The 26108-nt window shown below is 38.9% G+C and overlaps 1 protein-coding gene across 2 annotated transcripts in view; it reads left to right on the forward strand.

The window, feature by feature from the left end:
- Window positions 1-408: 408 nt before the first annotated feature.
- larp1 (La ribonucleoprotein 1, translational regulator) overlaps window positions 409-26108 on the forward strand; it is a 102280-nt gene continuing 76580 nt past the window's right edge. The window contains exon 1 of one of the 2 annotated variants that reach the window (XM_039776141.1): window positions 409-1055. In XM_039776141.1, coding sequence (XP_039632075.1) covers window positions 656-1055 — 400 coding nt within the window. In that variant the 5' untranslated portion in view covers window positions 409-655. Of the gene's footprint in view, window positions 1056-2379; window positions 2511-26108 lie in introns of those variants that run through there. The other variant, XM_039776142.1, reaches the window with a different exon arrangement.

Genomic DNA, 26108 nt, shown 5'->3' on the forward strand with positions numbered 1-26108 from the left:
ATGAGCACAAAATGATTCTGGGTGACCTGTGAAGAACAGCATAATTAACTGAACTGTTTCCGACTATTAGGTGCTCTTGCTGAAGTAACAGGTTTTTTCCTCAGTGAAGAGCCTACATTCTATAAATTATATTCAGAAAATGGTGAGAAGATTGGCTTGTCAAATAAACATTTCACTCAATGCATATTCCGTTTTTCGTTTGCAATAATCCACTTTTTTTTATTTCCACTAGTCAATCAAAAATGAAAATTAAAAACGATCGAAGAACAGTATAAAAAGCGCAACATTTGCTCAAGTTCCAAAAGGACGCTTGTCACTTTAAGAGTCCTCCCCGCCCCCATTACGTTCAGAATCTCGTGCATCCTGGCGTAACCACGCCCCGTTTACGTCCCTGCGCGTTCACGTCGATCGCGTGGTGTTCTTCCATATTGGTGCTAGTGTAGAGATTAGGCGATTACATTAGAAAATTTAAGGAGATATTTGCGGTATACGTGTTTTTTTGTTTTAATTCAAAACATCCACTCTACGTCTTAGACTAAAAGATTTTTGGTCTAGGGGTGGAGTGGGGAAAAGCGCCCCGGCTTCACTTCCAGTTTTGAAAACACTCTTGGAGTTCCAGAAGATTTTGGGGGTAGCAAAGGAAAAGAAGGGGGAAATGGCCACTCAGGTGGAGACTCTCCTACCCTCTAACCCCTTAATTCAAGCAGAGGAGCACGGGCACGCGAGCAAAATGAAACACGAGGATAACCATCTCGAGACAGAGGAGAAAGAGGAGAGAAAAGAGCCGTCGCCCAGCGCCGCTGCCATGGAGAGCAGCAACGTGAAGGGGGAAGACGGTGAGCAGCTCGGGGGATCTGCCGCCAATGAACCCAGCGTTAAACAGGTGAAAGATGAGAGCAACAACCAGGCCAAGGTGAACATGGACAAGGAAGAAACGGAGCGGGGAAACGGTAACAAGAAGGTGTTCATGGAGGCTCCCCCTCCCAAGGTGAACCCGTGGACTAAGAAAATGAACTCCGTCCAAGTGGTCACTGTGAACGGACAGACGCATCACGGTGGGTACATACGGGGTTGCGGATATCTGTTTGGCAAGGTCGAGATGCTTTTGCTCTTCTGGGCACGCCTGGTGTTTTTTTTACCCCCCCAAGTGTTTTGTTGCGGACAGTGACTGTCATGTTGAGGAGGCAGGATGCCAATGGGAGACTACTCCTTTTAAACATTAACACAAGGCCTGCAAACTCTTTCATGTACCTGGAAGAGGAACGTGACGGAGTATGCAGATCTCAAATAGTACATGAAAAGAGACCACGAGACAACGTGAAGTTCAGAGTTTGCTTCTCTACGGCCAACTCTGCAGAAATGACTCGGTTTAAATAAGGGTGTCACTGACAAGGCCTGCACGTGCATGCTGCTGATCTGTAATATGCTAGCGAGGTTTCGGTTTAAATTCGCTTGAGTGTTCCCCGTGCCGTCTTATGACACTGACAGCTGAGAAGTAGTCGGTGTTCGGCACGCATGTTTCCCCCTGTCCGGATTACGGAAACTCGTGTTTTTAGGAAAGGGTGGGGGTGGGACGCCATGCCCGTCGTGTTTAATCACGTTGTTACCCGTTATCGCGATTTTGTAGGGCGTTTGGCAGTCTGCTTTAAGTGTGTTGTGCTTTTAAGTTTCGACATTGATGGTTTCTGGCCGATCTGTGGACCCACGACAAGTAACAACCGAGACCCCCTCCCCCCAAGTGTTGCGTTAAAGGCGAAGCTAAAATGATGCAGGGAATTTCGATTTTATGAAGTCAGTGGCTCATCTTTGCCACATGCTAAATAAGGAAGGGCGATTAGTTATACGTGCGCTGCCAGCGTGGTGGTCGTGCTTCATCTGGGCTACTGCTCAGACGGATAAGGAGGTCGACCGGCAGCTAGCTGTGCCAGGAGCACATGGTCGATTCTGCTTGCGTGTTACGTGGATTTTAAAGAAACGTAATGCAGTTTGATTAAACATGTGCCCAAAGGCATTCGGTTTGCGAAGCGTGCCACTTGAGATCCTTTACATGCATAATACGTAGAAGCACTTTGCTGCCAAAACTTGCGAAGAAGGGAAAGGTGACAAACATGTACCATCCACGCGTGGCGTGAGAGCAAACAGAGGCCTGCTAATAACTCGGCAGCCGCGAGTCGCTAGGATCCGACGGGCAGAGTTTTACTTGTCTGATAGTGGCATCTGTTCGTGATATACACCTTTTCAAACCGGTGTAGGTTCGTGCAATTCGTTCTCAAAGCAAACCGGATTGTGCTGCAACTCCTCAAAGTTCTGGTTTTATATTTCCCAGAATGCCTCTGCCGGCGGCAACGTGGTTTCAACCTCCTGAAACATGTGATTGCACAAAGTCGCCCTTTTGCCGATTTATACTGTGGCGGCTTGATCGCGTTGTTCTTGCCGCAAAGCTTGGCCGAATATCTGAGTGACCTCAAGTGACATGAACAATTCTTGGTCTTATTTCAATCTATAAGAAGGTAAATGTTTCATAGAGCCAATGCGGTGGTGTGAATTAGTGCACCCCCATTCGCGGCCTGTTCTCCCTGGTAGTTTTCTTCCTTTATTTTGTGTGATTGAAAATTGAAGTGAAGGTGGAGGCTTAAAATCCCGTCCACTGCGCCAGCACTGTTTTTTATTTTCCATTTTTAGTTCTAGTATGGCTTTAGGCCCGTAAGAGCAGTCTTGCAAGTCATAGTTGTAAAATACGGTGCAGTGTGGCAACCTGGTTAAAACGAACGGGAACCCTCGTTTTGCAGACAATTGGGCTGTGAAGGGATATAAGGGGCAAAAGATGAAGACAAGGAAGACAACTGTGTAAACAGTACTTTAAATGTTAATCAAGAATGGATTTAGAAGGTTGGAATAAAATACATTTGTTAGACCGTTTTGTTTTTGAACAACTAGCTGGTCAAACATTGGTTTTTTAGCTGAGCCTGTCCAGCATAGTAGTAATACATTTTATTTATATGGCGCCTTTCACATGTGCGGAGTGCTTCACAGAAATTCAAAATCAACATCAGGGTATGTAAAACTTTGGAAGCAAATAAATATACGCATAAAACACTAAACAAAGATAAGTACGCGAAGCAGAACAATTGAATTAGAATAAGAGACAAATACAGCAGCAAGAATATAAAATTCTACAAGAAAACTGAACAAATACCATAATTTGTGATACAAATGCAAATCATCCTGAGCTTCTGGACAGACAGGGTAAAGTGAAAAATGGGTCAGAATGTCAGGGTAAGTTAAATACCTTCCTGAGTAAAAGTATTTTTCATTTGTTTTTATAACCTCAGATTGAGTTGATTGGTCTCAGTTTAGAGAGGTCATTTCAAAGCCTGGGTGCTTAGAGCTGAAGGCCTTGACACCCAGAGAAGAGTGCAAGTTTGGGGCAGAAAAAGGTTGCCAGAGTCTATCTAGACCTTAGTGGGTGAATAGGAAAACAGTGACGGAGCATTGTAAGGGCATTTAAAGCATTATTGGTTAGTATGTAATGTTTTATATTCAGTCCTAGAAGATACGGGGTGCCAGTGAAAGCGGAACAGGATGAGTGTTATGTGCTCACTGTTGTGGGTCTGTGTAAGGACCAGAGTTTTGAACCTTCTGGAGCTGTGTTAACAGATTAGAAGGGGCAGCTGCCAGTATGGAATTACAGTAGTTGATATGGGATGCAGTAAAGAAAACATGGACAAGATTTTCAGTATCAGAAAAGGAGAGAAGTGAGCAGACACGGAGTATGTTACAGAGATGAAAGTAAGAAAGATTATATAGTTTTGGTGAATTTTGTTTGTGTTGTGATCGTTCTTTGTGGAGAGTGTATATTTAAATTATTTTTTTGGATGACATGGATTCTCTGTAATTATTTTTTATTTTTTTTAAAGTCGTTTATGTAATTGTGCTCTTAAGCAGGTAGTAAAACAAATTCCTAAAAAAACATTAAAGTAATAACCTCCTAAACACATACAGAAAGCAGTACTGTGTAAATTGTTAATTTATGATGTTAACACAAGGGAGTATGAACAACCCATTTTAAATCGTACATGCTGTCATGCTTAATGGGTGAAGTAACTCGCATAGGTACATTTTTTTTCCCCCCCTAAGGTTTTTTTTTTTTGGGGACAGGTTGCAGGGAGGTGCAGCTTGTCCTCATAGCATCTTCTACATTTGTTTAATATAGCAAGCTTATAACTGACCTTCCTTGGGTTGCAGCATACAGTCTCTTCAGTATACAGTACAGGAATACATCAGGCGATGCACAAACTTGGACATGTTGTCAGTGATATTACCTGGAGTCATTGGGTGTTTCCTTTCTTTCAAACACCATACACACTCTAATAGACGAGCCAACCAAGGTTGATCAAACCTTGGCCTGTGTCCAAGTGTCAAACTCCTTTCTCCCCTTTTTAGCAAAAGCCACCTCAAGGGTTTTTCTGCTGCTTCTGTGTTAGACCTGGTGGCTCTCTTCCTGCTCTGCTCTGTAATGCTTAAATGTGCGGACGCCTTACTGGTCAACTGTGATGTAAAGCCTCGTCATCCCATCTTGATGGGCATGCACCTTGACTTTCATCCATGTCTGCGGCAGTCATCCACCAGTTCTGCATGCTACATTCCCTTCCTTTCCTAGGCCTCCTCTATCCTCGCTTCCCATGGAATAGTAAGCTCCAGTTACAGTTGGGTGTAGCCTGAAGAAGGCTTCTGTAAAAGTAGTGAAAAGTGCATACTGAAGAAAGAAGCGACAGTCATTTTGACTCTGACAGAACCGTACGTTAGAATTTTCATTATGACTAGAATTCCATTAGGTTATAACTTAAAACATGTACACTTTTTTTAATTCCCACTGTGTGTTACTGTTAGACCTTGATAAAATGTTTAATTTTAATAGAGGGATATAAATTGTTCATTTATGCAAAAGTTACATTGGCATAAAATTTACTTGTTGCAATATCTTTAGAGAGTTAGCTCTGTCATTTCCTTTTTTCTGTGGTGTGTGTTCTCAGTTGTATCAGAATTCCAACAATTTAATACAGGCATAGCAGATACCATGCAATAAATACTGATTGCTAAAAGGTAGCTATTTCACTGCTGACCGCTTGTATGTTTATCTATCTTCTACTATATAATAAAACACTACTTTGTCTCTGTGTGTGTCTAGACCCCCTGAGGATTTTGATTGGGCTTTGGTGACATAGTTGACAGAGGAAGTGTCTGGCAAGAGAAGCTGAAGAACATCATGAGGAGTAAAGGCATAGGATAGATGCTGTGGGTTGCCTTTAAAGACAGGGAATTGTTTGCAACAAAACATGTTTTCACAGCAAGAAATGGGGTAATTTACAATTGGTGATAGTCAAAAAGTGGACAGGAGGTGTTCATGGTGCCTCAAAATGACGTCTGAGAACTAGTTTTTACAGGGAGCACCAGGCAAAAGAGCTTCTAATACATTCTGTTACTGAGGAAAGGTATAGTAGGAACACTGAAAGTCCATGTAGAATAGAGATATTTTTGAATTTATTTTATTACATGTCTTTGACTGGTGATGTTTCCAGTTAATTTTAATAATAGGGTAAGTAACCAGAAAAGTAGAACAAAAATACTAAAAAAAATCTTATATGAATTCTTCCTTCATTTAGTAAAAAATTTGCATTACCAGTTTGAAATTTCTGAAGAGAAGCAACACGAACTAAGAAGTAACAGCTTATTTAATGAACTTAGATGATAAAAAGACCTGCAGCTACAGTGAGCTTCCAGGACTGAACTTGAAGATCACTGTATGTAGAAGATGGAGTACTGGTTCACTAGTTGTTTTTGCTCTCCTGCATCTGATCAGCCATCCATTTTACTAGCCTGTTTATCCAGGGTCACAGGGACACTGGAGCCGGCCCTAGGAAGTACAGTATATATTCTGCCTTTATCTGCATTAAAACTATTAGTTTTAGTTAACCTTTCACTTGGACGTTGCAAGTCGTTTCAGATTAGCTTAACAAGACAAAGTGCTGGCAGTATATTTAATTTGATGGCTTATTATTAAATAGTCTTGTTTTATTAACAAGACAATATGGGACTATAATATGATCAATTGACAGTTTTGTTTTTTAGCTATGTGTTTAAGTGGAAATATTTAAGCTAGATGATGTCTTAATATTGTCTCTTGTGCAATGATGAGTCACAAATATTATTGATTATTGTGGGTGTAATACAGAGTTAAATGAGAAAGTACCATACAGAATTAGAATTCTAAGGAAAAGGTGTTTCATTCTGAATTCCGTGCATTATCAGTGTTTTCTTTGAGTAGCTGAAACATGTTGTATTACATTAAGTTCATTTACAGTTTTTTTGTAATGGACATTTAAATGAATAACAATTTTGCAGGTTCAGTATATTTCTAACTAGTGTAATTTGTGTAACTTGTTGGTACATACTTTCATGGTTACTATACAAATCTGTAATGTGTGGATTGTATGTCTTTCACATTCAGTCTGTTCAGGGAACTGTTCTCCTTGGTCTTCAGAATGTTGATTTGTGGTAAGGAATCCCTTCAGTGGATGTGAGCAAAGTTTAATGCTCAGTGTCCTACATGACCTGACTTTATTGGTGGGGATTGAATTTATAGACCTCTTAATTTACCAGGCAAAAATTCGACAGTATCCTGTGCTCTACTTAAATTATTTTTGAAAATAACAATATGATAATGATACTCGTGGATTATATCTAAACATGTTGAGCAAAATTTCATACTGAAATTTACATTTTCATTGCTATTAAAAAAAATCAAAAAAACTGCAATTTGTCACAATGAATTTGATAAGATCTCATAGGATTTAGTTGTATATACTGTATAATAAAATCGATGAAGGAGATAAATTCTCAGAAATTGGATACTTTTAGACTTCATTGCTTGCCATGGTTAAAGTCAGTAGAGTTAGTCAGTAAGCATAATTAGGGTCATGTGGTGGAAAAAAAATGCCTGATGTAGGTTAACCCTGCTCAGTATATAGCTGACTAAATTCGAGATAATGTTTTTAGCTCACAGGGTGTAGAGCCATGTCATTTTGCCTTCATCATCCCAATAGATTTCTATATGCAAGAAAGAATTTTCCATCAAGTCACAAATGCCTATACAACATCTATGGATTTCCTCAACAGTGAAAACATATTTTATTAACAAAGTAGGAACAAGTAGAAATTATAGATGAAATGGACCATGGAACTTCACTCCATGGGTCATTTTTGGTGGTTGTATTTGTCATAGTTTGAAGTTACCGTACTACATCTCGACAAAAAAAACATGTTGTCATTGAAGAAATGCTGACCTCTTCTCTGTTCAGGCCAATATCTGAATATACAACTATGAGCTAAAGCTGAATTGTGTTTAGGTCATGTAGTAAACCTTAGTCTAAAAGACAAGAAAATCACCATCGAAAGTAGTTTAAGAAAAAATTGTGAAATGATCTAGGGTTAAAATACCATCTTTTGGTTCATGTCTTAAACCCTGAACTTCTAGAGAGAAATAATTTAAAAAGTATTACCTGTGGTTGTATCCAAGAAGGCAGTCAAAAACTTGAAGATGATGTGATTATGTTAATTTTAAATTTGATGGAACAAGTATTTGGTAGTGGCTCATGAGGTACTGAAACACGTTTTCTTGTGTTGAGTTTCAAAATGATACATTTAAGGTACTTCTCGGTGCTAAGGAGCTCTTTTAGAAGGCTGAAATAAATTTGCTTGCGAATAATCCTTTTTATAATATTTTATAAATAATATTGACATTTTTACTTGTCCTTGAGTATAAATCAATGGGCAAAATGACAATTTTTTTTCCTGTTAAAATTAAATCTACAACACAAAGTGTGCGGAAAGGGACATGAGCACTTTCAGAAGTCACTGTACTTGCTGTACAGTATACAGAGCAATTTTATATTTAGTCTTGTGTATTAAAACTGGAGCAGAACAAAGTTGGGTTCAGTGATGTGTAATATTAGATAGTCAGGACAAAATTTTGATCCTATCCTTATTTACAGGTGCATATCAATAAATTAGAATATCATCAAAAAGTTAATTTATTTCAGTAATTTAATTCAAAAGAAACTTGTATATTATATAGATTCATTACACACAGAGTGATATATTTCAAGCATTTATTTCTTTTCATTTTGCTGATTATGGCTTATAGCTAATAAAAACCCATAATTCAGTATCTCGGAAAAATTAGAATATTGCAGAATCCTGGTGTCATACTCCACTCAGCTAATTAACTCAAAACACCTGCAAATGTGTCCTGAGCCTTTAAATGGTCTCTCCGTCTGCTTCAGTAGGCCACACAATCATGGAGGAAGACTGATATTTGACAGTTGTGCAGAAGACAGTCATGACGCCCCTAACAAGGAGGATAAGCCACAAAAGGTGATTGCTAAAGAAGCTTGCTGTTCACAGAGTGCTGTATCCAAGCATATTAGTGGAAAGTTGAGTGTAAGGAAAAAATGTGGCAGCAAAAGGTGCAAAAGTAATAGGGATAACCACAGCCATGAGAGGATTGTGAAGCACGGCCCTTTCAAGAATTTTGGGGGAGATTCACAAGGAGTGGACTGCGGTTGGAGTCAGTGCTTCAGGAGCCACCACACACAGAGACGTATCTAGGACATGGGCTACAACTGTCGTCTTCCTTGTGTTAATCCACTCCCGAACCAAAGACAATGTGAGAATCATCTTACCTGGGCTAAGGAGAAAATGGACTGAACTGTTTCTCAGTGGTCCAAAGTCCTTTTTTTCAGATGAATGTGAATTTTGCCATTCATTTGGAAATCAATGTCCCAGAGTCTGGAGGAAGGGTGGAGAGGCACAAAATCCAAGTTGCTTGTGGTCCAGTATGAAGTTTCCACAGTCAGTGATGATTTGGGGAGCCATATCATCTGCTGGTGTTGGTTCACTGTTTTTTATCAATTGTAAAGTCAGCACAACAGGTCATTTCTGTATTAAATTTTTTTTTATTGGTCTTAAGTAATATTCTAATTATTCTGAGATACTGAATTTTGAGATTTCATTTCATTTCATTAAGCCATAATCAGTAAAATTAAAATAAACACTCAAATATATCACTCTTGTGTGTAATGAATCAATTTAATATGTTTCACTTTTTGAATTGAATTATTGAAATAGAATATCATCAAAAAGTTAATTTAATTTGAGATGCACCTGTATATAACATTAAATTCTGAAACCTGCAGAGACAATTCCAACAACACTGGATTTAAAGCAGGAAAACTGTCCTAAATATGGGGCCAGTCTCTTGCAGCATTTGCTTACACACTTGCACAGGGTTAGTTTGGAATGACCATTTAACCTAATTTGCATGTATTTGGGGAAGTGGGTGGGAAAGCAGAGAAATAGAGAGAATATGAAATCTCCCCATAGACAATGTCCAGGTGCAGATTTTGAACACAGCAACTGAATCTATGAGATGGCAGAAATGGAGGATGGGTTGGGGTGATTGAATTTTAAACATTCGTCTAAAATTAATATGCATGTATAGTTTTAAACAGAGTTTAGACTTCGATGTTTTGATTTGTTTGCAGAAAATATTTTGTTTTTAATTGTGAATGGTTCTGTTCTTAACTTTAGCTGAACTTGAGTCTGTGTTGAATATGCAATTCTTGAATATCCAGTATTGCTTATTTGAAGTTGACTCAAAGGGATACAGCATTTTTATGAGAAAAAAATTTAAAAGTCTTCTTTACTAGTCCGAATAGTAAGTGAAATGTGTTTTAATACTTCTAAGACACTTTGTTTACAAAAAAAAAAAAAAGAGTGCCATACTTTGTGTTGTATAGTGTTTGCAGTAGTTTAGCTGACTTTAGGTGGTTCTAGACAGTGGTGCTGCAAATAACTTCAGAGCTGTAAAGAACTTCTATTAAATGTGAAAAAATGGGGGTTAAGTAAGCTATATTGAATAATTTAACATAATACATATTTGCTTATTTCATTTTGCATTTGTATTACACTTTAACTGTTCCTGGTTTCTGAGTCGTTTCACCTGCTATTAATGTTTTAAGCTCTCTCATGTCCTCTAATGCTTAATCTTGTAATATTGGTTTGGGTTATTTTTTTTAACATGAGGTTCTTAGAGCAGTTTTGCTTTTCCGAGAACATTTCATAGGTGATTCCTCAGCTGAGTATCTTGAGACATTTTACCTAGTGATAAGCGGAAATTGTGTGTGTTTTAATGTATTGAGAATTGTCATTGTCAGTAGTACAAGAAAACAGAACAGGGTGTATAATTTAAATATTATAAGACAATGTAAGTTAAATTCAATTAACCGATTTGTATTTTTGTAAACCTGTTAACAGGAGCACAGTTTATCATAGGGCACACTTGCAAACATGACATTTAGAGCATTCAAAATTTTGTCTCTATAGACTGTAGAAGGCTGGCTGCTGGAGTATTTAGAAGTAAACTATATCAAATATTTGAAATATATATCAAGTCTGCAATGGTGATGGATATGCCTTGAGTGAAACCAGGGTACTGGCAAAATACAGTGGCTTTATTACCACCTTTGAGCTATTGTGCTTTCTAAACTTTGAATTTGTGTTGAAAATAAAGAATTGTCATCTTATTGCTGAATAGTGTATATAATTTTTTTTTTTTTCCCTGGAAGAGCTTGAATTTTGTATAGTAGTAGATTTGTAAATTTACATAATGCTATTCAAAATTTGAACTCGGATTCACTATAAAATGAAATGCTACTTTTACTGTAAAAACTGTGATACAAGAACCCCGATTTTGAGTATGCGCCTGTTAAGTTTGTTTTTACAGTTCACAGCTGCTGTTGTCACTCTTTGACTATAATAATTAAGCACCTGTGTTTGCCTGGAAGATTGTGTCAGATGCATGTTGTAACCTTTCGGCTTTATGCTTGCTGCTTTGCTTTCAAACATGTTTTAACTTTTATTTCCTGTATTTATATATGGGAAACGTAAATTCTTAATCATGGACAATTGTTAGATAGATAGATACTTTATTAATCCCAAGGGGATATTCACATACTCCAGCAGCAGCATACTGATAAAAAACAATATTAATTGGATTTACCGTCTCTCTTCATTCAATGCAGTTTTGTTTTTAAGAATCAATATTATTGGATGCATCTCTACTCTTTAAGTGATAATTTGTGCTCTGTAAAAAGTAATATTTTGTTTGATAGGATTTGGATGTTTTATGAGTATTTGGCCTTTATCAAATATTCCCTAATTATTGTGGAAAGATAAGCATATCTTTTATTCCAGTTGATTACTTTGGAAATACAGACCAACAAGAAAATTGAAAGAACACTTAAGTCACAGTAATGCACTCTTAGACTTTGAAAGGAGCTGCTGCTTTTACAATTTGCACCTACAAACAGTAACATTGAGCAACAATGTGTTAAACTATCTTACATAACACTATCGTGTATATAGGAGTTGAACATAAGTATTGATCTGTATGAAATCGTGTCAAAAAAGGCCTTGAAGGATGTGATTATGTGACACAGCTGCAAAGGGTGAATATTCAAAATTTAACAGTCCAATTTAATGTTTATATTGTACTTGCACTTCTTTGCGTTCGTTTTATTAACACAGGAGTACATGGTAAAGGCTTTTTGAAAACATGATGACAAAATTAGTTTTCTTTTCCTAGCTCAGAAGTCCCTGATGAATTTAATCCTGCTTGTGTTTTGTTGTCATCTTTTGGGACTTGTGCAATAGATTATTACTTCAGCCAAGCAAGTCAACCTGTATTTAGAAAATATGATATGAAAGTCCATTCATACCTAAGTGTATTAGAACTAGACCAGAAAGCTCCTTAACCGGTTGTAAAGTTATTTACTATTATTTTCAATGACACTATTCACATCTAAGGTAGCACTTTTGAGCGGTTTCGGGCCAAAATCTTTGTTCAATTGAAATTAATAGTAACAAATGTAATACACAATTGTATGGGAAGTCACTGCCTATTGCTGGATGAGCCAAGAAGTAAAGCCACTCACTGAAACTAAAATTGTAGGCTGGCATACAACACCTATCCCCTTTTTCCATCCTCAACCTGAGCCCCTGAAGATTCGCAGTATGAATATTTGTTGCTGCACCGCCAGATAAAACTGTTTAGAATATCGGTAGCATGTAACTGGATGAAACTAAACAGATACTGTTAGCAGATTGCAGGCAGCATACTCTTTTTCATATTGGCACACTGTATCAGCATATGCTCCCAACCTGTGCAATTGAGTCTTGCCAAAGACTAGTGTACCATAGAGCATGTTTTGTTCTGGCCTTACACTTGGTGCTGCTGTTATAATCATGGGCTATAAACTGGGCAGAATAAATGCACCCCTCAGTGGATGAAGGATTAAAATTTTACTTTTTAATTCTTGTCCCTTGATTGCACAGTATGTTTGTGCTTAACCTTTCCTTCAGAAACTGTCACTACACGACTACGTGTGCTTCCTAATGTTACATCGACAAAAATAATGAAATAAGACACAATCACAAGTGACAGTACTAGCATGCTTTTTAACAGCAATGTGTAATCCTGGAAATTTTAGGATGCTGCCTGAGTTCTTCATAAACACCACCAAACTCTCCACTTGAATTCAATAGTAGTTCATAACTGAGAGCGGAATGGTGGCGAGTAAGAGAAAACAATTGGGTTCCATTAATTAAAGTGCTTGTTTATTAAAACCAAATCCAAACAATAAACTGTAGTGCAGATATAAAGTCAAGAAAAGTAATCCATTATAAAGATAGGAAATTTGTGTGGATTAAAAATGAATATACAGCATATGCTAAAATCCAAATAAGAAACTGTCCCCAATTTCTGTTTGGGCTCCTATGCAAGTCTATTGTCTCTCTCTCTCTCTCTCTCTCTCTCTCTCTCTCTCTCTCTCTCTCTCTGACTTACCAGCACACCCAAGTAGTCGCCATCACCTGACTCCCGCTCCCTCTGGCTTCTTTTGAGATGGACATAGCCAGTCCTTCATCTTCTCAGTAAGCTTCATCATGCTACCTGGACCCATGGGAGCATCAGCCCAATCTCCCCACTCCTACACCACAGATCAGTAAACACACCCCTCAGAGCGTTGTTAGCTGTGCTCCCTTACTAGGGCCCGATCACATCCCCTTCTATTCTCCACCTGGCTTCCTTCCTCCCGATCTTGCCTAATCATTTCGTTAGAGGACTACAACAACAGCAACATTTATTTATATAGCACATTTTCAGATAGATACTTTATTAATCCCAAGGGGAAATTCACAATAGTAAAAATGTGTAAAAAGTGTCCAGGGAGCAATTCCACATAAAAGAAAGTGGTAGAAGTGATAAGTAAAATAGAGAAAAATAGAGATAAAAAGGTAAAAAGATAAAGTCATATACGGAGCTGCTGGAAAGGCTGCCACTCGGATGCGGCGCCGGAAATGACAACTGAGACAATTTCATACAAATGTAGCTCAAAGTGATTTACATGATGAAGAAAGAGAAAAAAAAAGACAAAGTAAGAATTAAAATAAGAAAACACTAAGTAACATAGAATAAGAGTAAGGTCCGATGGCCAGTGAGGACAGAAAAAAAACAAAAAAAAAAAAAAAAACTCCAGACGTCTTGAGAGAAAAAAATAAAATTTGCAGGGGTTCCAGACCATGAGACAGCCCAGCCCACTCTGGGCATTCTACCGAACATAAATGAAAACAGTCCTTTGTATTTAGGGTTCTCATTGAAGGACTTAATGATGGTGATGTAGACTTCTGGCTTTTAATCCATCAATGTAGAAACATCATGGTGCTTTGATTAGGTGGTGATGGCGCAGGTCACCACCACAGAAAACCGGGAAAAGAAACCGAAGAGAGAGTAGGGGTTAGTACGGATTTTACAGCCACCATGAATAGTTATGATAATAAATTGAATATACAGAGTATCAGGATTAAATTAAAATGAAGTTATGAGAAGGCCATGTTAAAATAATGAAATTTTAGCAGTTTTTTTTTTTTAAAGTGCTCCACTGTATTAGCCTGGCGAATTCATATTAGTAGGCTATTCCAGATTTTAGGTGCATAACAACAGAAGGCTGCCTCACCACTTCTTTTAAGTTTAGCTCTTGGAATTCTAAGCAGACACTCATTTGAGGATCTGAGGTTACGATTTGGAATATAAGGTGTCAGACATTCCGATATATAAGATGGAGCGAGATTATTTAAGGCTTTGTAAACCATAAGCAGTATTTTAAAGTCAATTCTGAATGACACAGGTAACCAATGTAGTGACATCAAAATTGGAGAAATGTGCTCGAATTTTCTTTTCCTAGTTAGGATTCTAGCAGCTTCATTCTGCACTAGTTGCAAACGATTTGTCTTTTTTTGGGTAGTCCTGAGAGGAGTGTGTTACAGTAATCTAGTTGACTGAAAACAAAAGCTTGAACTAATTTCTCAGCATCTTTCAATGATATAAGAGGTCTAACTTTTGCTATATTAAGTGAAAAATTGCTGTCCCAGTGATCTGATTAATATGCGATTTAAAATTCAGGTTACAGTCAACAGTTACCTCTAAGTTCTTTACCTCCATCTTGACTTTTTATCGTAATGCATTTTCTCTTTATTTAGCTTGAGAAAATTACTATTCATCCATTTAGAAACACAAGTAAGACATTGTGTTAGTGAAACAACAGAGTCAGGGTCATCAGGTGCTATTGATAAATACAGCTGCGTGTCATCGGCATAGCTGTGTTAACTCATGTTATGCTCTGAGATAATCTGACCTAACGGAAGCATGTAGATTGAAAAGCACAACGGACCCAGGATAGAGCCTTGTGGAACACCATATAGGATATCTTGTGTCTTTGAGTTGTAATTACCACAACTAACAAAGAATTTTCTACCTGCCAGGTAGAATTTAAACCAATTTAAAACACTACCAGAGAGGCCCACCCATTGACTAAGGCGATTTCTAAGAATGTTGTGATCAATGGTGTCAAATGCGGCACTCCGTTCTAAGAGGATGAGAACAGATAAATGGCCTCTGTCTGCATTTACCCGCAAGTCATTTACTACTTTAACTAGTGCAGTTTCTGTACTGTGATTTGTTCTAAAACCTGACTGAAGTTTATCAAGAATAGCATGTTTATTGAGGTGGTCATTCAGCTGCATAATAACTGCCTTCTCTAGAATTGTACTTAAGAATGGCAGGTTATAAATGGGTCTAAAATTTTCAAAAGCAGAGGGGTCAAGATTATTTTTCTTGATTAGGGCTTTAACTACAGCAGTCTGGGAAGACCCCCGTATCTAATGACGAGTTTACTATGTCAAGAATACTCACTTTGCTTGCCAACCCCCAGGTTTGGTTAAACGGATATACAATTTAAAGAGATTATTTTCATTTCTTTTTTATTTCTTGATATTTGCCAGTAATAAAGCTGTAGTGAATGAGTTTTTCCCTCACTCAGGGGCTGCTAGTGCCGTGCTGCATGATCTGCATGTCACGCTGCGCTGCGATCATTTAAAAGCCTGTACAGCAGATGCTGCTGCTTGTGATGTGCTGCGTGATCTGCATGTCGTGCTGCGTGACAATCATTTAAAAACCTGTGCAGCAGCTGTCCTTTTGTCTCACTTCTTTGTTTCACTGGGCATTACAAAGTGTCTCTGAGAAATTGTTTGTAAGTAGGGTGTGAGTAGTCTTGTGGGACTTCAAAATGTCTTCCGAGAAGATCCGGGAAGACCTGCTGTCCATGTGTACCACGCCAACATTTTTGAATTCTTTACGACGTTCTACTTTGCCATTTACTCTTTGTCCTTTATTTCCGGCCCCGGGCGTGCTTAAATGTCTTTTTCGCGGGATGTATAACGCTGCTTGCGTTGTGAAGGGGGAGCAGGAGGCTGAACGCACGCTAAGGAGTTCTTTTTAGGCACTTTTCTTGCCCAATTCTCGTCTTTGGTCTTTATTCCTCACTGCCCCTGACTGGATCATTCCTTGCCTGCCTCCATATATATGTCAGGGATCAAAGTCCGGGGCTCATACCCAGCACCAAACTGTCCACGTGACCCCTGGACTTTGACTCCTGGCACACCATTTCTTCAATACTGCGATAACCACAATTTAAAAGACTAAAGTTATGGAAGACATTCTGGAGACACAACAATCACTTCTTAATACTAGAACACCTCACAACTCATAAAAAGGTGACAGGAAAGTCAAACATATTTTACATATAAAAATCTTGCTTGAAAAATACTTACAGAATAGTTGAAAATTGCCTGGGAAAAACCTCCCCAAAACCGCACAAATGCTTTAAAATGCAAACAGAGGACATTTACAATGCTCAAGTGAATGGGGGCTTCAAGTTAAGGCTGTGAGCAGACTGGATTGTAGTGGTATATTGGATAAGTTGTGTCTGGTATTATACAGTCCCGATCAAAAGTTTAAGACCACTTGAAAAATGGCAAAAAAATCATATTTTGCATGGTTGGATCTTAACAAGGTTCCAAGTAGAGCTTCAACATGCAACAAGAAGAAATGGGAGTGAGACAGAACATTTTTGAGCATGCAATTTAATGAAAACAACGATTAAACTAAAACAGGCTGTTTTACAACTGATCAAAAGTTTAGGACCACACCTCCAAAAACACCCATAACCCCCCCCCCAAAAAAAAACAGAAATCAAATTTCCAAACATGAACTCCGTACTGAGTAGCTCCACCGTTATTGTTGATCACTTCAAAAATTTGTTGTGGCATGCTTGATGCAAGCGTTTCCATGAGGTGAGTGGGAACATTTCTCCAAGTGGTGAAGACGGCCGCACGAAGGGCATCTACTGTCTGGAACTGTTGTCCGTTTTTGTAAACTTCCCTTGCCATCCATCCCCAAAGGTTCTCAATTAGATTTAGATCGGGGGAACAAGCAGGATGGGCCAAAAGAGTGATGTTCTCCTGGAAAAAGTCCCTTGTCCTGTGGGCATTGTGTACTGTAGCGTTGTCCTGTTGAAAAACCCAGACGAGGGCCCTCAGTCATGAGGAATGCTCTCTGCAACATCTGGACATAGCCAGCAGCCGTTTGACACCCCTGCACTTCCTGAAACTCCATTGTTCCACTGAAGGAAAAAGCACCCCAGACCTTTATGGCGCCCCCTCCACTGTGTCGCGTAGAAAACATCTCAGGTGGGATCTGCTTGTCATGCCAGTAACGTTGGAAACCATCAGGACCATCAAGGTAACATTTTTTCTCATCAGAGAATAGAACTTTCTTCCACCTTTGAATGTCCCATGTTTGGTGCTCTTTTGCAAAGTCCAAACGAGCAGTTCTGTGGCGTTCAAGGAGACGAGGTCTTTGAAGACGTTTTTTTGTTCTTGAAGCCCTTTAGTTTCAGATGCCGTCTGATGGTTATGGGGCTGCAGTCAGCACCAGTAACGGCCTTAATTTGGGTCGAGGATCATCCTGTGTCTTGACGGACCGCCAATTGGATCCTCTGGCTCAGTGCTGGTGAAATTTTTTTGGGTCTTCCACTTGACTTTTTTGTTCCATAACCCTCAGGATCATTTAAGAAATTCCAAATGACTGTCTTACTGCGTCCCACCTCAGCAGCGATGGCGCGCTGTGAGAGACCCTGCTTATGCAGTTCAACAACCCGACCACGTTCAAAAAGGTTTTTTTGAGTTTTTTTGCCTTTGCCATCAGAACATGTGACTACCTGACAGAAAATGACAATGAATCTACATCTTTGCACAGATTTAGCCTTTTAAAGACATGTGGTCCTAAAATCTTGATCACCTGTAAAACAGCCTGTTTCTATTTAATCGTTATTTTCAATTAATTGAATGCTCAAAAAATGTTTTGTCTCACTCCCATTTCTTCTTGTTGCACGTTGAAGCTCTGCTTGAAACCTTGTTAAGATCCAACCATGCAAAATATGATTTTTTGCCATTTTTCAAGTGGTCTTAAACTTTTGATCGGGACTGTATATTAAAATGAAACCATTGTTTATTTAATAATTAAACCAGCACACTTTTCAGTGCTTAATCCGCTAGTGTTATGAATATGGTAGTGCAAAGAACTTAGTTTTAAAACCGTTGATTTCAGCTATGCCAAGGATATAGTTTAGAATGTGGAATATTGGAACTATTAAATTAATATTATACTGACAATGTAAAAATGTTCCTTGTGATGAGTTGTATGTCTCTGCACATTAGGACATTTTTGATTTTTGGTTAAACATGAAGCAAGAATAAGACAGTCAGTCAGGTTTTCATATTTCAGGATACATTTTTGTTCATTTAACAAAGCATACAAACTAATACTGCTTTTAGCATTGATGCATTTATATCCAACCACTTTCAACTACAAGAACAGTTTAACTGGGGTGATGCACCCCTGCGGTCTGGTGGGTCTTGTGTATTCCATTAAAGAAAGGAATATGGTTTTGTTTTCTTAAATTATTCTATAAAAAAGTAATCCCATAATTGTGTTGTAATTTAATTTCAGGCACAAATCTTGTCTATACTGCAGAAAAAATATCAACATAGTATCACGAAGAAATGCTCTTTATTAATCAGCTTTGTATATTGTAGCAAATATATATAAAATATATAAAAAAATATTGACAGCCAACCTGGACACAGACAGGAAGGAGAAAGATTTAACACCCATCACATGGTTTATTTACAGGGCAAAGTGCACAAATCACCAGCACCAAGACACAACAGTCTTTTCCTTGCCACCAGTCCATCCGCCTCCACTCCTGTTCAGGCTTTGCCCTCTTCCTCCCGGAAGGACTCCAGGTGCCCAACGAGCTTCTTCTGGCCACACTTCTGTGTGTAGCAGAAGTGTGATCAAACAGGGCCCTGAAGAGATCCATGTGCCCCCTGGCAGTGACCACAGTCCCCAGCAAGGTTGAGCTCCCATGCTCATGACCTGTGGCTCCACTGGAAACCAAGGGGGCTGCCCTGTGTCCTGAAAATAATCTCTCCCCCGGTCCTTCCATACTTGGGGCACCCGGTCCATGCAAGTGTTCCATCCGCCTGCCACAAAAAAACTAATTATATATATATATACTGTATATATATTCAAATTAATTTTATATGTTTACTCCAAAGGAGCTTTGGACAAAAGTAATCTCAAGAACAGTGCCATATTTATACATCAAATTGTTTGTGCAGTGTAATGAGAACACAGAAGAGGAGGCAGATAGAATGGCTTGATGATGAAGAAAAACATGTCTTAAGCCTACAGTTGCTATGTATTAGATGTTCCTGTTTTTGAAATTCTCTTGACTTAAACTTCAGAGCCTTACAATATTTACATCAGACATATCACTTATGTCCATATATTCGATCCCTATTCGCGTTTTCATTATTTCTCCGAGTAATTTGTTTGCGCTAATGCGATGTTTACTTTCTTTGTTTTGACACTGTCGTTTTTTTTTTTTTTCTGCTTTCATATTCTGTATCTTCCTCTTTATGTGTTTCTACGAGTCTTGAGTTCCAGTTTTCATTATCTCTATCCTGCTCTGCATTTGTTTGGCCCCTTGTTTTTTAACCTCTTTATGACGTTTTTCTTTGTTTTGTACTTTTATTTCTGATCTTGCTTTATTCTGCTTTTGTTTCAATGATACCTGGTCCATGGTGATTACTTTCCCTTTTTCGAGTAATAATTTCTGTTTGTTTGCACTACTGCGATGTTTACTTTCTTTTTTTATATTTTCCTACTTTCATATTCTTTAACTTTCTCCACATGTGTATGGCAATCTCTAACCTGCTCTGCATGTGTATAGCGCCAATGTCCGGATTATGACGTGCTTTTTTTCCCAATTCCACTTGTTCAGGCAGCTGATTACTTTCCTTATTTTCTGAATTTCCACCTAGATGATTCTTTTTCTTTTTGGTCTGTTTTCTCTGCGCTGCTTTCTTCTTTGCTTAGTCGTCTACGTTTCATTTATAACAAATTGTCCTTATACGCTTTAGATGTGCTGAGAGCCCTAGATCTGTGAGTGCTCAAAGCCAAAACACGACTGAGTGTGTTGCTGCCAATGCTGTTGTTTGGTTGTAAGTAGGGCGTGTCTTGCAAGAATCTCATTTCATATGTCATCACGAGACGGTCCTTGGTCAATCTCTTGGCACAAAGTCTCATGTTTAAGGTCCCCGCGAGACGCTCCGTGGCCAATCTCTTTAGTCTTGCGGGTCTTTTAAGTGTCTTCCATGATCTTGTAAGATCACGTCTCGTCGCCCTGTTTCTCTCCAGGACTTTTTTTTTTTTTTTTAATAATCGAGAGATGTTGCATAAAGATGACACTACCATTTCAAGCATCATAAGTTTTTATTGGAAAGTGCTGGTTATTGAAGTATACTTAATACTGTTACAGGCTTCAGTATATTCTCTAATCAGATGTGCTGTATTGTGTATTGAATAGGGATTGAGATGTAGTGACTGATGATGGAATAAAATTGATTGGCATTGGATCCAATCCAAGTGCTTTTGTTATAATAAAACTGATAATGTGACAAATTAAGTAGGGATGCTCTGATCAGGTTTTTAAAGGCAGATACTGATCATCCATTTTATGTTACAGTAGACCCCCGCGAAGATGTGGTTCAGATTTTGCGGCCTCAGTCGTTCATGGATTTTTCCTTAGAACCAAACTAATAATTGTTAGCAGAAACCGCAAATATCCTCCGCAATTTTGTATGGCTTTTTTCATGGCAGTACTGTACTGTAGAGAGAACAGGAAACAACCGTAGAGGAAAACGCGGCTTGGGATGGTGAAAATAGCCAATCCAAGAGCGTATTCTACTACAATTTGAAACTGCAACTCCCTGCAGTGGCTCCGATTGGTGGTCTGCTGAGGGTGCAGGGGCTGTTGGGGTCAAAGGATGTCAGCGCAGCTTTTAAAAAGGGGGCCGGTGAGCAAAAGAAAAAAAGTTTTTATAATTTCTGTTTCAAGCTCCTGTCTCTCTGCCTGTCTTTTGCTGGGTTACCTGTACTTATTCATTTTGTCCTGGATCGTTTCGTGGTTGGGGTCTGGATTGTCTGCTGTCTGTCTGTGTACATGAGGAATGTAAGTGAATTTATTGCTATCCTGCGAAGAAAGGAGTGCTCCCGAACCCATCCACCCGTCTTCACCATTTCAGGAACTACTGGTAGGACTATCTATCTTCATTATATTTCGTTCGTTGACGTTTTTCATTGACTTTACTGTGTGTGTTTTGTTGGTGCTTTGTCGTATTTAATGTGTAATCGCCTTAAGGGGAACAAGGGTGGTATCGTTTTCATTTGTTTTCATTACCTTCTTTATTTGCTGTTCGATTACTGGTTTGCTTTGTTTTTGTCTCTGTTTGTGAGTGCGTACGGGTTGGTCAAGGCTGGGTGCGTCCCTGGAATCTCCACCATAAAAATAAATAAATCACCGTCTTCTCAATGGTGTGAATATTAGTGGCACCGGACTGCTACAGCGTTATTAATTTCTCTTTGCTGCTGATTGACTGCTGCCCTGTGACGCATCTCCAGCTGAGTGTTCTCATGTTTTCTGTTTTGTTGTTCTTAATCCTTAAACCATTGCATCTGGCTATAGTTGTTTCCCAGTGGCATTTTCCAGCACGTAGGACCCGAGTATATTCGGCAACGTACATTCAATGAACGCTGCAACTGGCTATTGTTGTTTCCCAGTGCAATTTACCAGCACACCGGAGCTGATCAGTCAGTGCCTACATTCGTTGAGCAGCCAGCTCATGACCACTGCCGGCCCCTGCAGCACTGCAGCCTCACCCTCACTGGGATTGAGCCGTTGTACTAGACTAGCTGCCAGCCTCGGCATCTACCTCTGTGTGCTTGTGTTCAAGTGCAGTTGGCTCGGTGATTTACTGAATTTCATCAGTGGCATCCGTTGCACCTTGTACATATTGTTCCAGTAGTTTTTTAAATAGTTTTTACAGTTCATTGGCAGTGTGTAATATGTTTAGTGTTGCAGTAATTGTGATGCTCTTCAAGTCAACACATCAACTCACAAGATCCGAGAACAGGGGTGCCCAATGCGTCGATTGCGATCGACTGGTAGATTGCAAAGGTAGTGCAGGTAGATCGTGTTGCATTCAAAAAAAAAAAAAAAAAAATTTTAAACATTAGACTATAATATATCCTCCCTATGGCAGTTGCCACTTGATTGACATACAGAGCGGCCAGTCTGAGATCTGTTTTCTTCTAACACTGATCATCCCGCACGCATGATCAAATGCGCGAGATACTGCAAAACTCCGGCTGTGTTAGCCTTCCAATTTATATCGACTAAAGAATGGATTTAAAAAAAAAAAATGTTTGGGGAGGGTATGGGCTGGATGTGGAATTGGAAGAGGATTTTTTTTCTCACAATGTCACAATTGAAGTGCGTTTGTCTGATCTGTCAATCAATCATTGGTATTCCAAAGAAGGAAAATGTAGAAAGACACTTTTGAACTTTTCATAAAAACTACGAAACCAACTTACTTCCGAAAAGCGATCTGAGAAAGAGAAACGAGAGGAAACTAAAATCGCAGTTAATCGGACAGCCATCATTTTTCTGAATTCAAAAGCAAAGGCAGACATACCGAAGCATTGTTCCGGGTGAGTCATTTAATCATTAAGCATAAGAAGTCCTTCCAAGATGGAGAGATGATAAAAAGAGGCCTTCATTGAGACAGATGGCTAGGGAGAAATTCCTGCAGAGATTTCAAGACTGACAGAATAAAAATGTCTGAATTCCTTAAAGTAGTTTTTCTTGCCATTTGTCTAACTCCTCATGTGGCAATTTCAGAAAAAGACATTGCAGAGGTTGGTCCATCAGAGGAAGTCTCTTCAGCACATACTCTGCCAATTGATAAATCTAAACACTGCTTATCCGGCATAAACAAACCATGGTTTAAAGATTTCAATTGGCTAATGGTCAAAAAAAATGGTATGTGGTGCTCATTGTGCAAGAAATATTCAAACAAACATCCCCCAAGGAGGAAGTTACTTTGGGTAAATGTCCCATGCACAAGAATTTGAAAAGAAAGCTTGCTGGACCATGAAAAAAAGTAAAACGCACATTGAGTCTTCTGCTGACCTTTTAGGAAAGCGTGTACTAGAGGAAACTGGAATCGGCCAAATTGAAAGATCTGTATCTGTGTTAAATAACTTTGAGTGATGCCTTTGTGGGAGCTTTAAGATCCATGTATTGGTTGGCAAAAAATGAATCGCCACATACAACGTTGTTTGTAAAGCTTTTGAAACACTGTAAGGAAATGGGTTTTTTCTTTTCTAGGAAGAAAACAAAAATATTTAACTAAAGACACCTTCTGCATATGCAAGTTGGCTTTGGAGAATATTTCTTAACTAGCGAAGCCACGTAACATACGGCGGTATAAGAATAGGAACGGAAAACGGTGAGAAAGGAATTCAGAAATCAAGAAGAAATAAATACTTCTTGAAAGACAGAGGTGTGAATAGGTGTTTTGGTGGTGATGACAGATAATGAGTCGAAAGATCTAACCCAAGAAGACTGGTTGTTAGAATTATTGTGAAGAGTAAGCAGCATGTGGGATATCAGGTCTGTGCTCCGGTCTTTGGGTATCCGACAGTTAATGTAGAATTTCCGACCAAGCAGGATTACATGTGAAAGTGATAAATAAATGAGGCTGTCCAAATTTACGTACTATAGCCATGGCATCCTGCTAGTTTTTTGCATGTATCTTGGACTTCCTGGAAATGTTTTCAGCGTTTGCTTGCAGCGCGTCTGACAGTCCTTTGTATTCTTCCACGCGCAAATGTTGATCTAATCAGAGATAATTGAGACGTGCGCCCCCTTTTTTAACATGCGCATCTACGACGTACTGTTGGAATAGTTCGCCGCTGGAGTGCAAAATACTAAATATATTCGTCATTGCTAATCTGTACGCGTAAAATTGGCATTGAGTAAGCCTTCTTCGCTTGGGGGTTCTTTTATCTGGAACATGTTGTAAATCTTTGTGCCAGCCATTGTCTTCGGTAAGGGAATAAAAGTGGGTAAACCATAGGATTACAGTTCATATTGAGAGTGGAAATCTGTCTACAGGAGTTGCCTATGGGACAGAGGCAAATGTTCCTTTCGGCAGGCGGTTCGCCATCTTCTCCGACGAAAATCGCTGCAACATTGGTGTGACGTAAATTCTGCCTAGGGTTTTCCTCGAAAAGCATTTGTACAGCTGCTGTTGGATTGGACTGAGCGATTTCATGCATGTGTTTGTATGATTTAGCGAAGGGTTTAATGGTTCTGAGTATGGAATCTAGCTGGAGAAGTAAAGCAAACTCTACATGCAGCGAAAATTAATTTTGTAAACGTACTGCAGATGCTTGATGAGAAATGCCTTGTTGGCTGTGTGTGGGCGGGACCGGTTTTGAGGGTGGATGTGGGAGGGGAGTTAGTTGGTGGGCGGGGCTCTGTCGTGCATATCCCGTGGTTTTAGAGTTGGCGGGCGGGGCTCTGTCTGTCTTGCGCTCACTGTCGTGCATGCCCTTAGTGAATTATATATATATATATATATACACACAGTAATCCCTCCTCGATCGCGGGGGTTGCGTTCCAGACCCCCCCCGATAGGTGAAAATCCGCGAAGTAGAAACCATATGTTTCTATGGTTATTTTTATATATTTTAAGCCCTTATAAGCTCTCCCACACTGTTTATAAATATTCCCCGCAGAGTTATACAGCATAATCCCTTTGTATTCTCTTAGATATTAGGTAAGATTCATTGAAATTATGTATATCAACACACTGTTTATATACAGTAAAACCTAAATATTATTTTAAAGATATTGATTGTCTCCGATATCACGTTACAGGCATTACAATAGACATGCCACCAGCAATAAATACGTACAATGCAACAAAAATAGTATACAGTAAATGTGTGTGCACAGTGACACTAAATGTACGTACATGTACTAAGTACTGTAAGTAGAAAATTAATTATGGTTACTCACCAACAATGACACGATGACTTGTCCGATAACAATGAGTTTTATTTTACTGCACAACAAAGGAGAGCGTTACAGCCCTTAAAGGAGCCACTTCAGGCGATTGTGTAGCACTTCCGTTGTTCTTCTTCTGACAGTCTTCAATCCAAATCCCTAAAGCAGATTCCATCCAGACTACTGCCTTATTACATCCACTTACAACTTGTTTTGCACCCTGGTTAAAAGGACACTGCGCGTAGATCTTATATTCCTTTCCTACTTTTTAAATAAAAGAATTGTAGCCTTCAACAAATCCAAAGCGTTTACCTTTTCGCAATCGTTAACATCTTCTGTTTGCGCTGGGCACGGCCCCTGAAGCAGTAGCAGATTGTTTTGGAGCCATAATGAAGGGCTTGACTATGCACAAAGATAAACACAAACGAGCACAACTCTTTACACAGCGAAACACGTTGATGCTGAATGAGCGAGACGAGACTTCCTGGTTAACACTGCATTCAGCAAGCAGGAACTTAACTGCGTGCTCTGATTGGTTAGCTTCTCAGTCATCCGCCAATAGCGTCCCTTGTATGAAATTAACTGGGCAAACCAACTGAGGAAGCATGTACAGGAAGTAAAAAGACACATTGTCTGCAGAACCTGCGAAGCAGCGAAAAATCCGCGTTATATATTTAGTTATGCTTTCATATAAAATCCACGATAGAGCGAAACCGCGAAAGTCAAAGCGCGATAGTGAGGGATTACTGTGTGTGTGTGTGTGTGTGTGTGTATGTATGTATGTGTGTATGTATGTGTGTGTATATATATATATATATATATATATATATATATATATATATATATATATATATATATATATATATATATATATATATATATATATATATATATATATATATTTTTTTTCCCCCACAGTTTTCACTTTTAAAATTTTTGGTAGGATTGCAGGATCCTGAATTGGATACTTCTTAAATTTAATAAAAAATATTACCACCAAATTTCCCCGTCCCGCCCCACTCGGCTACGTTTTCATGCCACCCGAGGTATAGATGATATATAGTTGCTGCATTCTGCCTAAGGCCGGAGTTATACTTCACGCAACGCGACGCA

Source organism: Polypterus senegalus, chromosome 13 (genome assembly GCF_016835505.1).
Source record: "Polypterus senegalus isolate Bchr_013 chromosome 13, ASM1683550v1, whole genome shotgun sequence".
NCBI lineage: Eukaryota > Metazoa > Chordata > Cladistia > Polypteriformes > Polypteridae > Polypterus > Polypterus senegalus.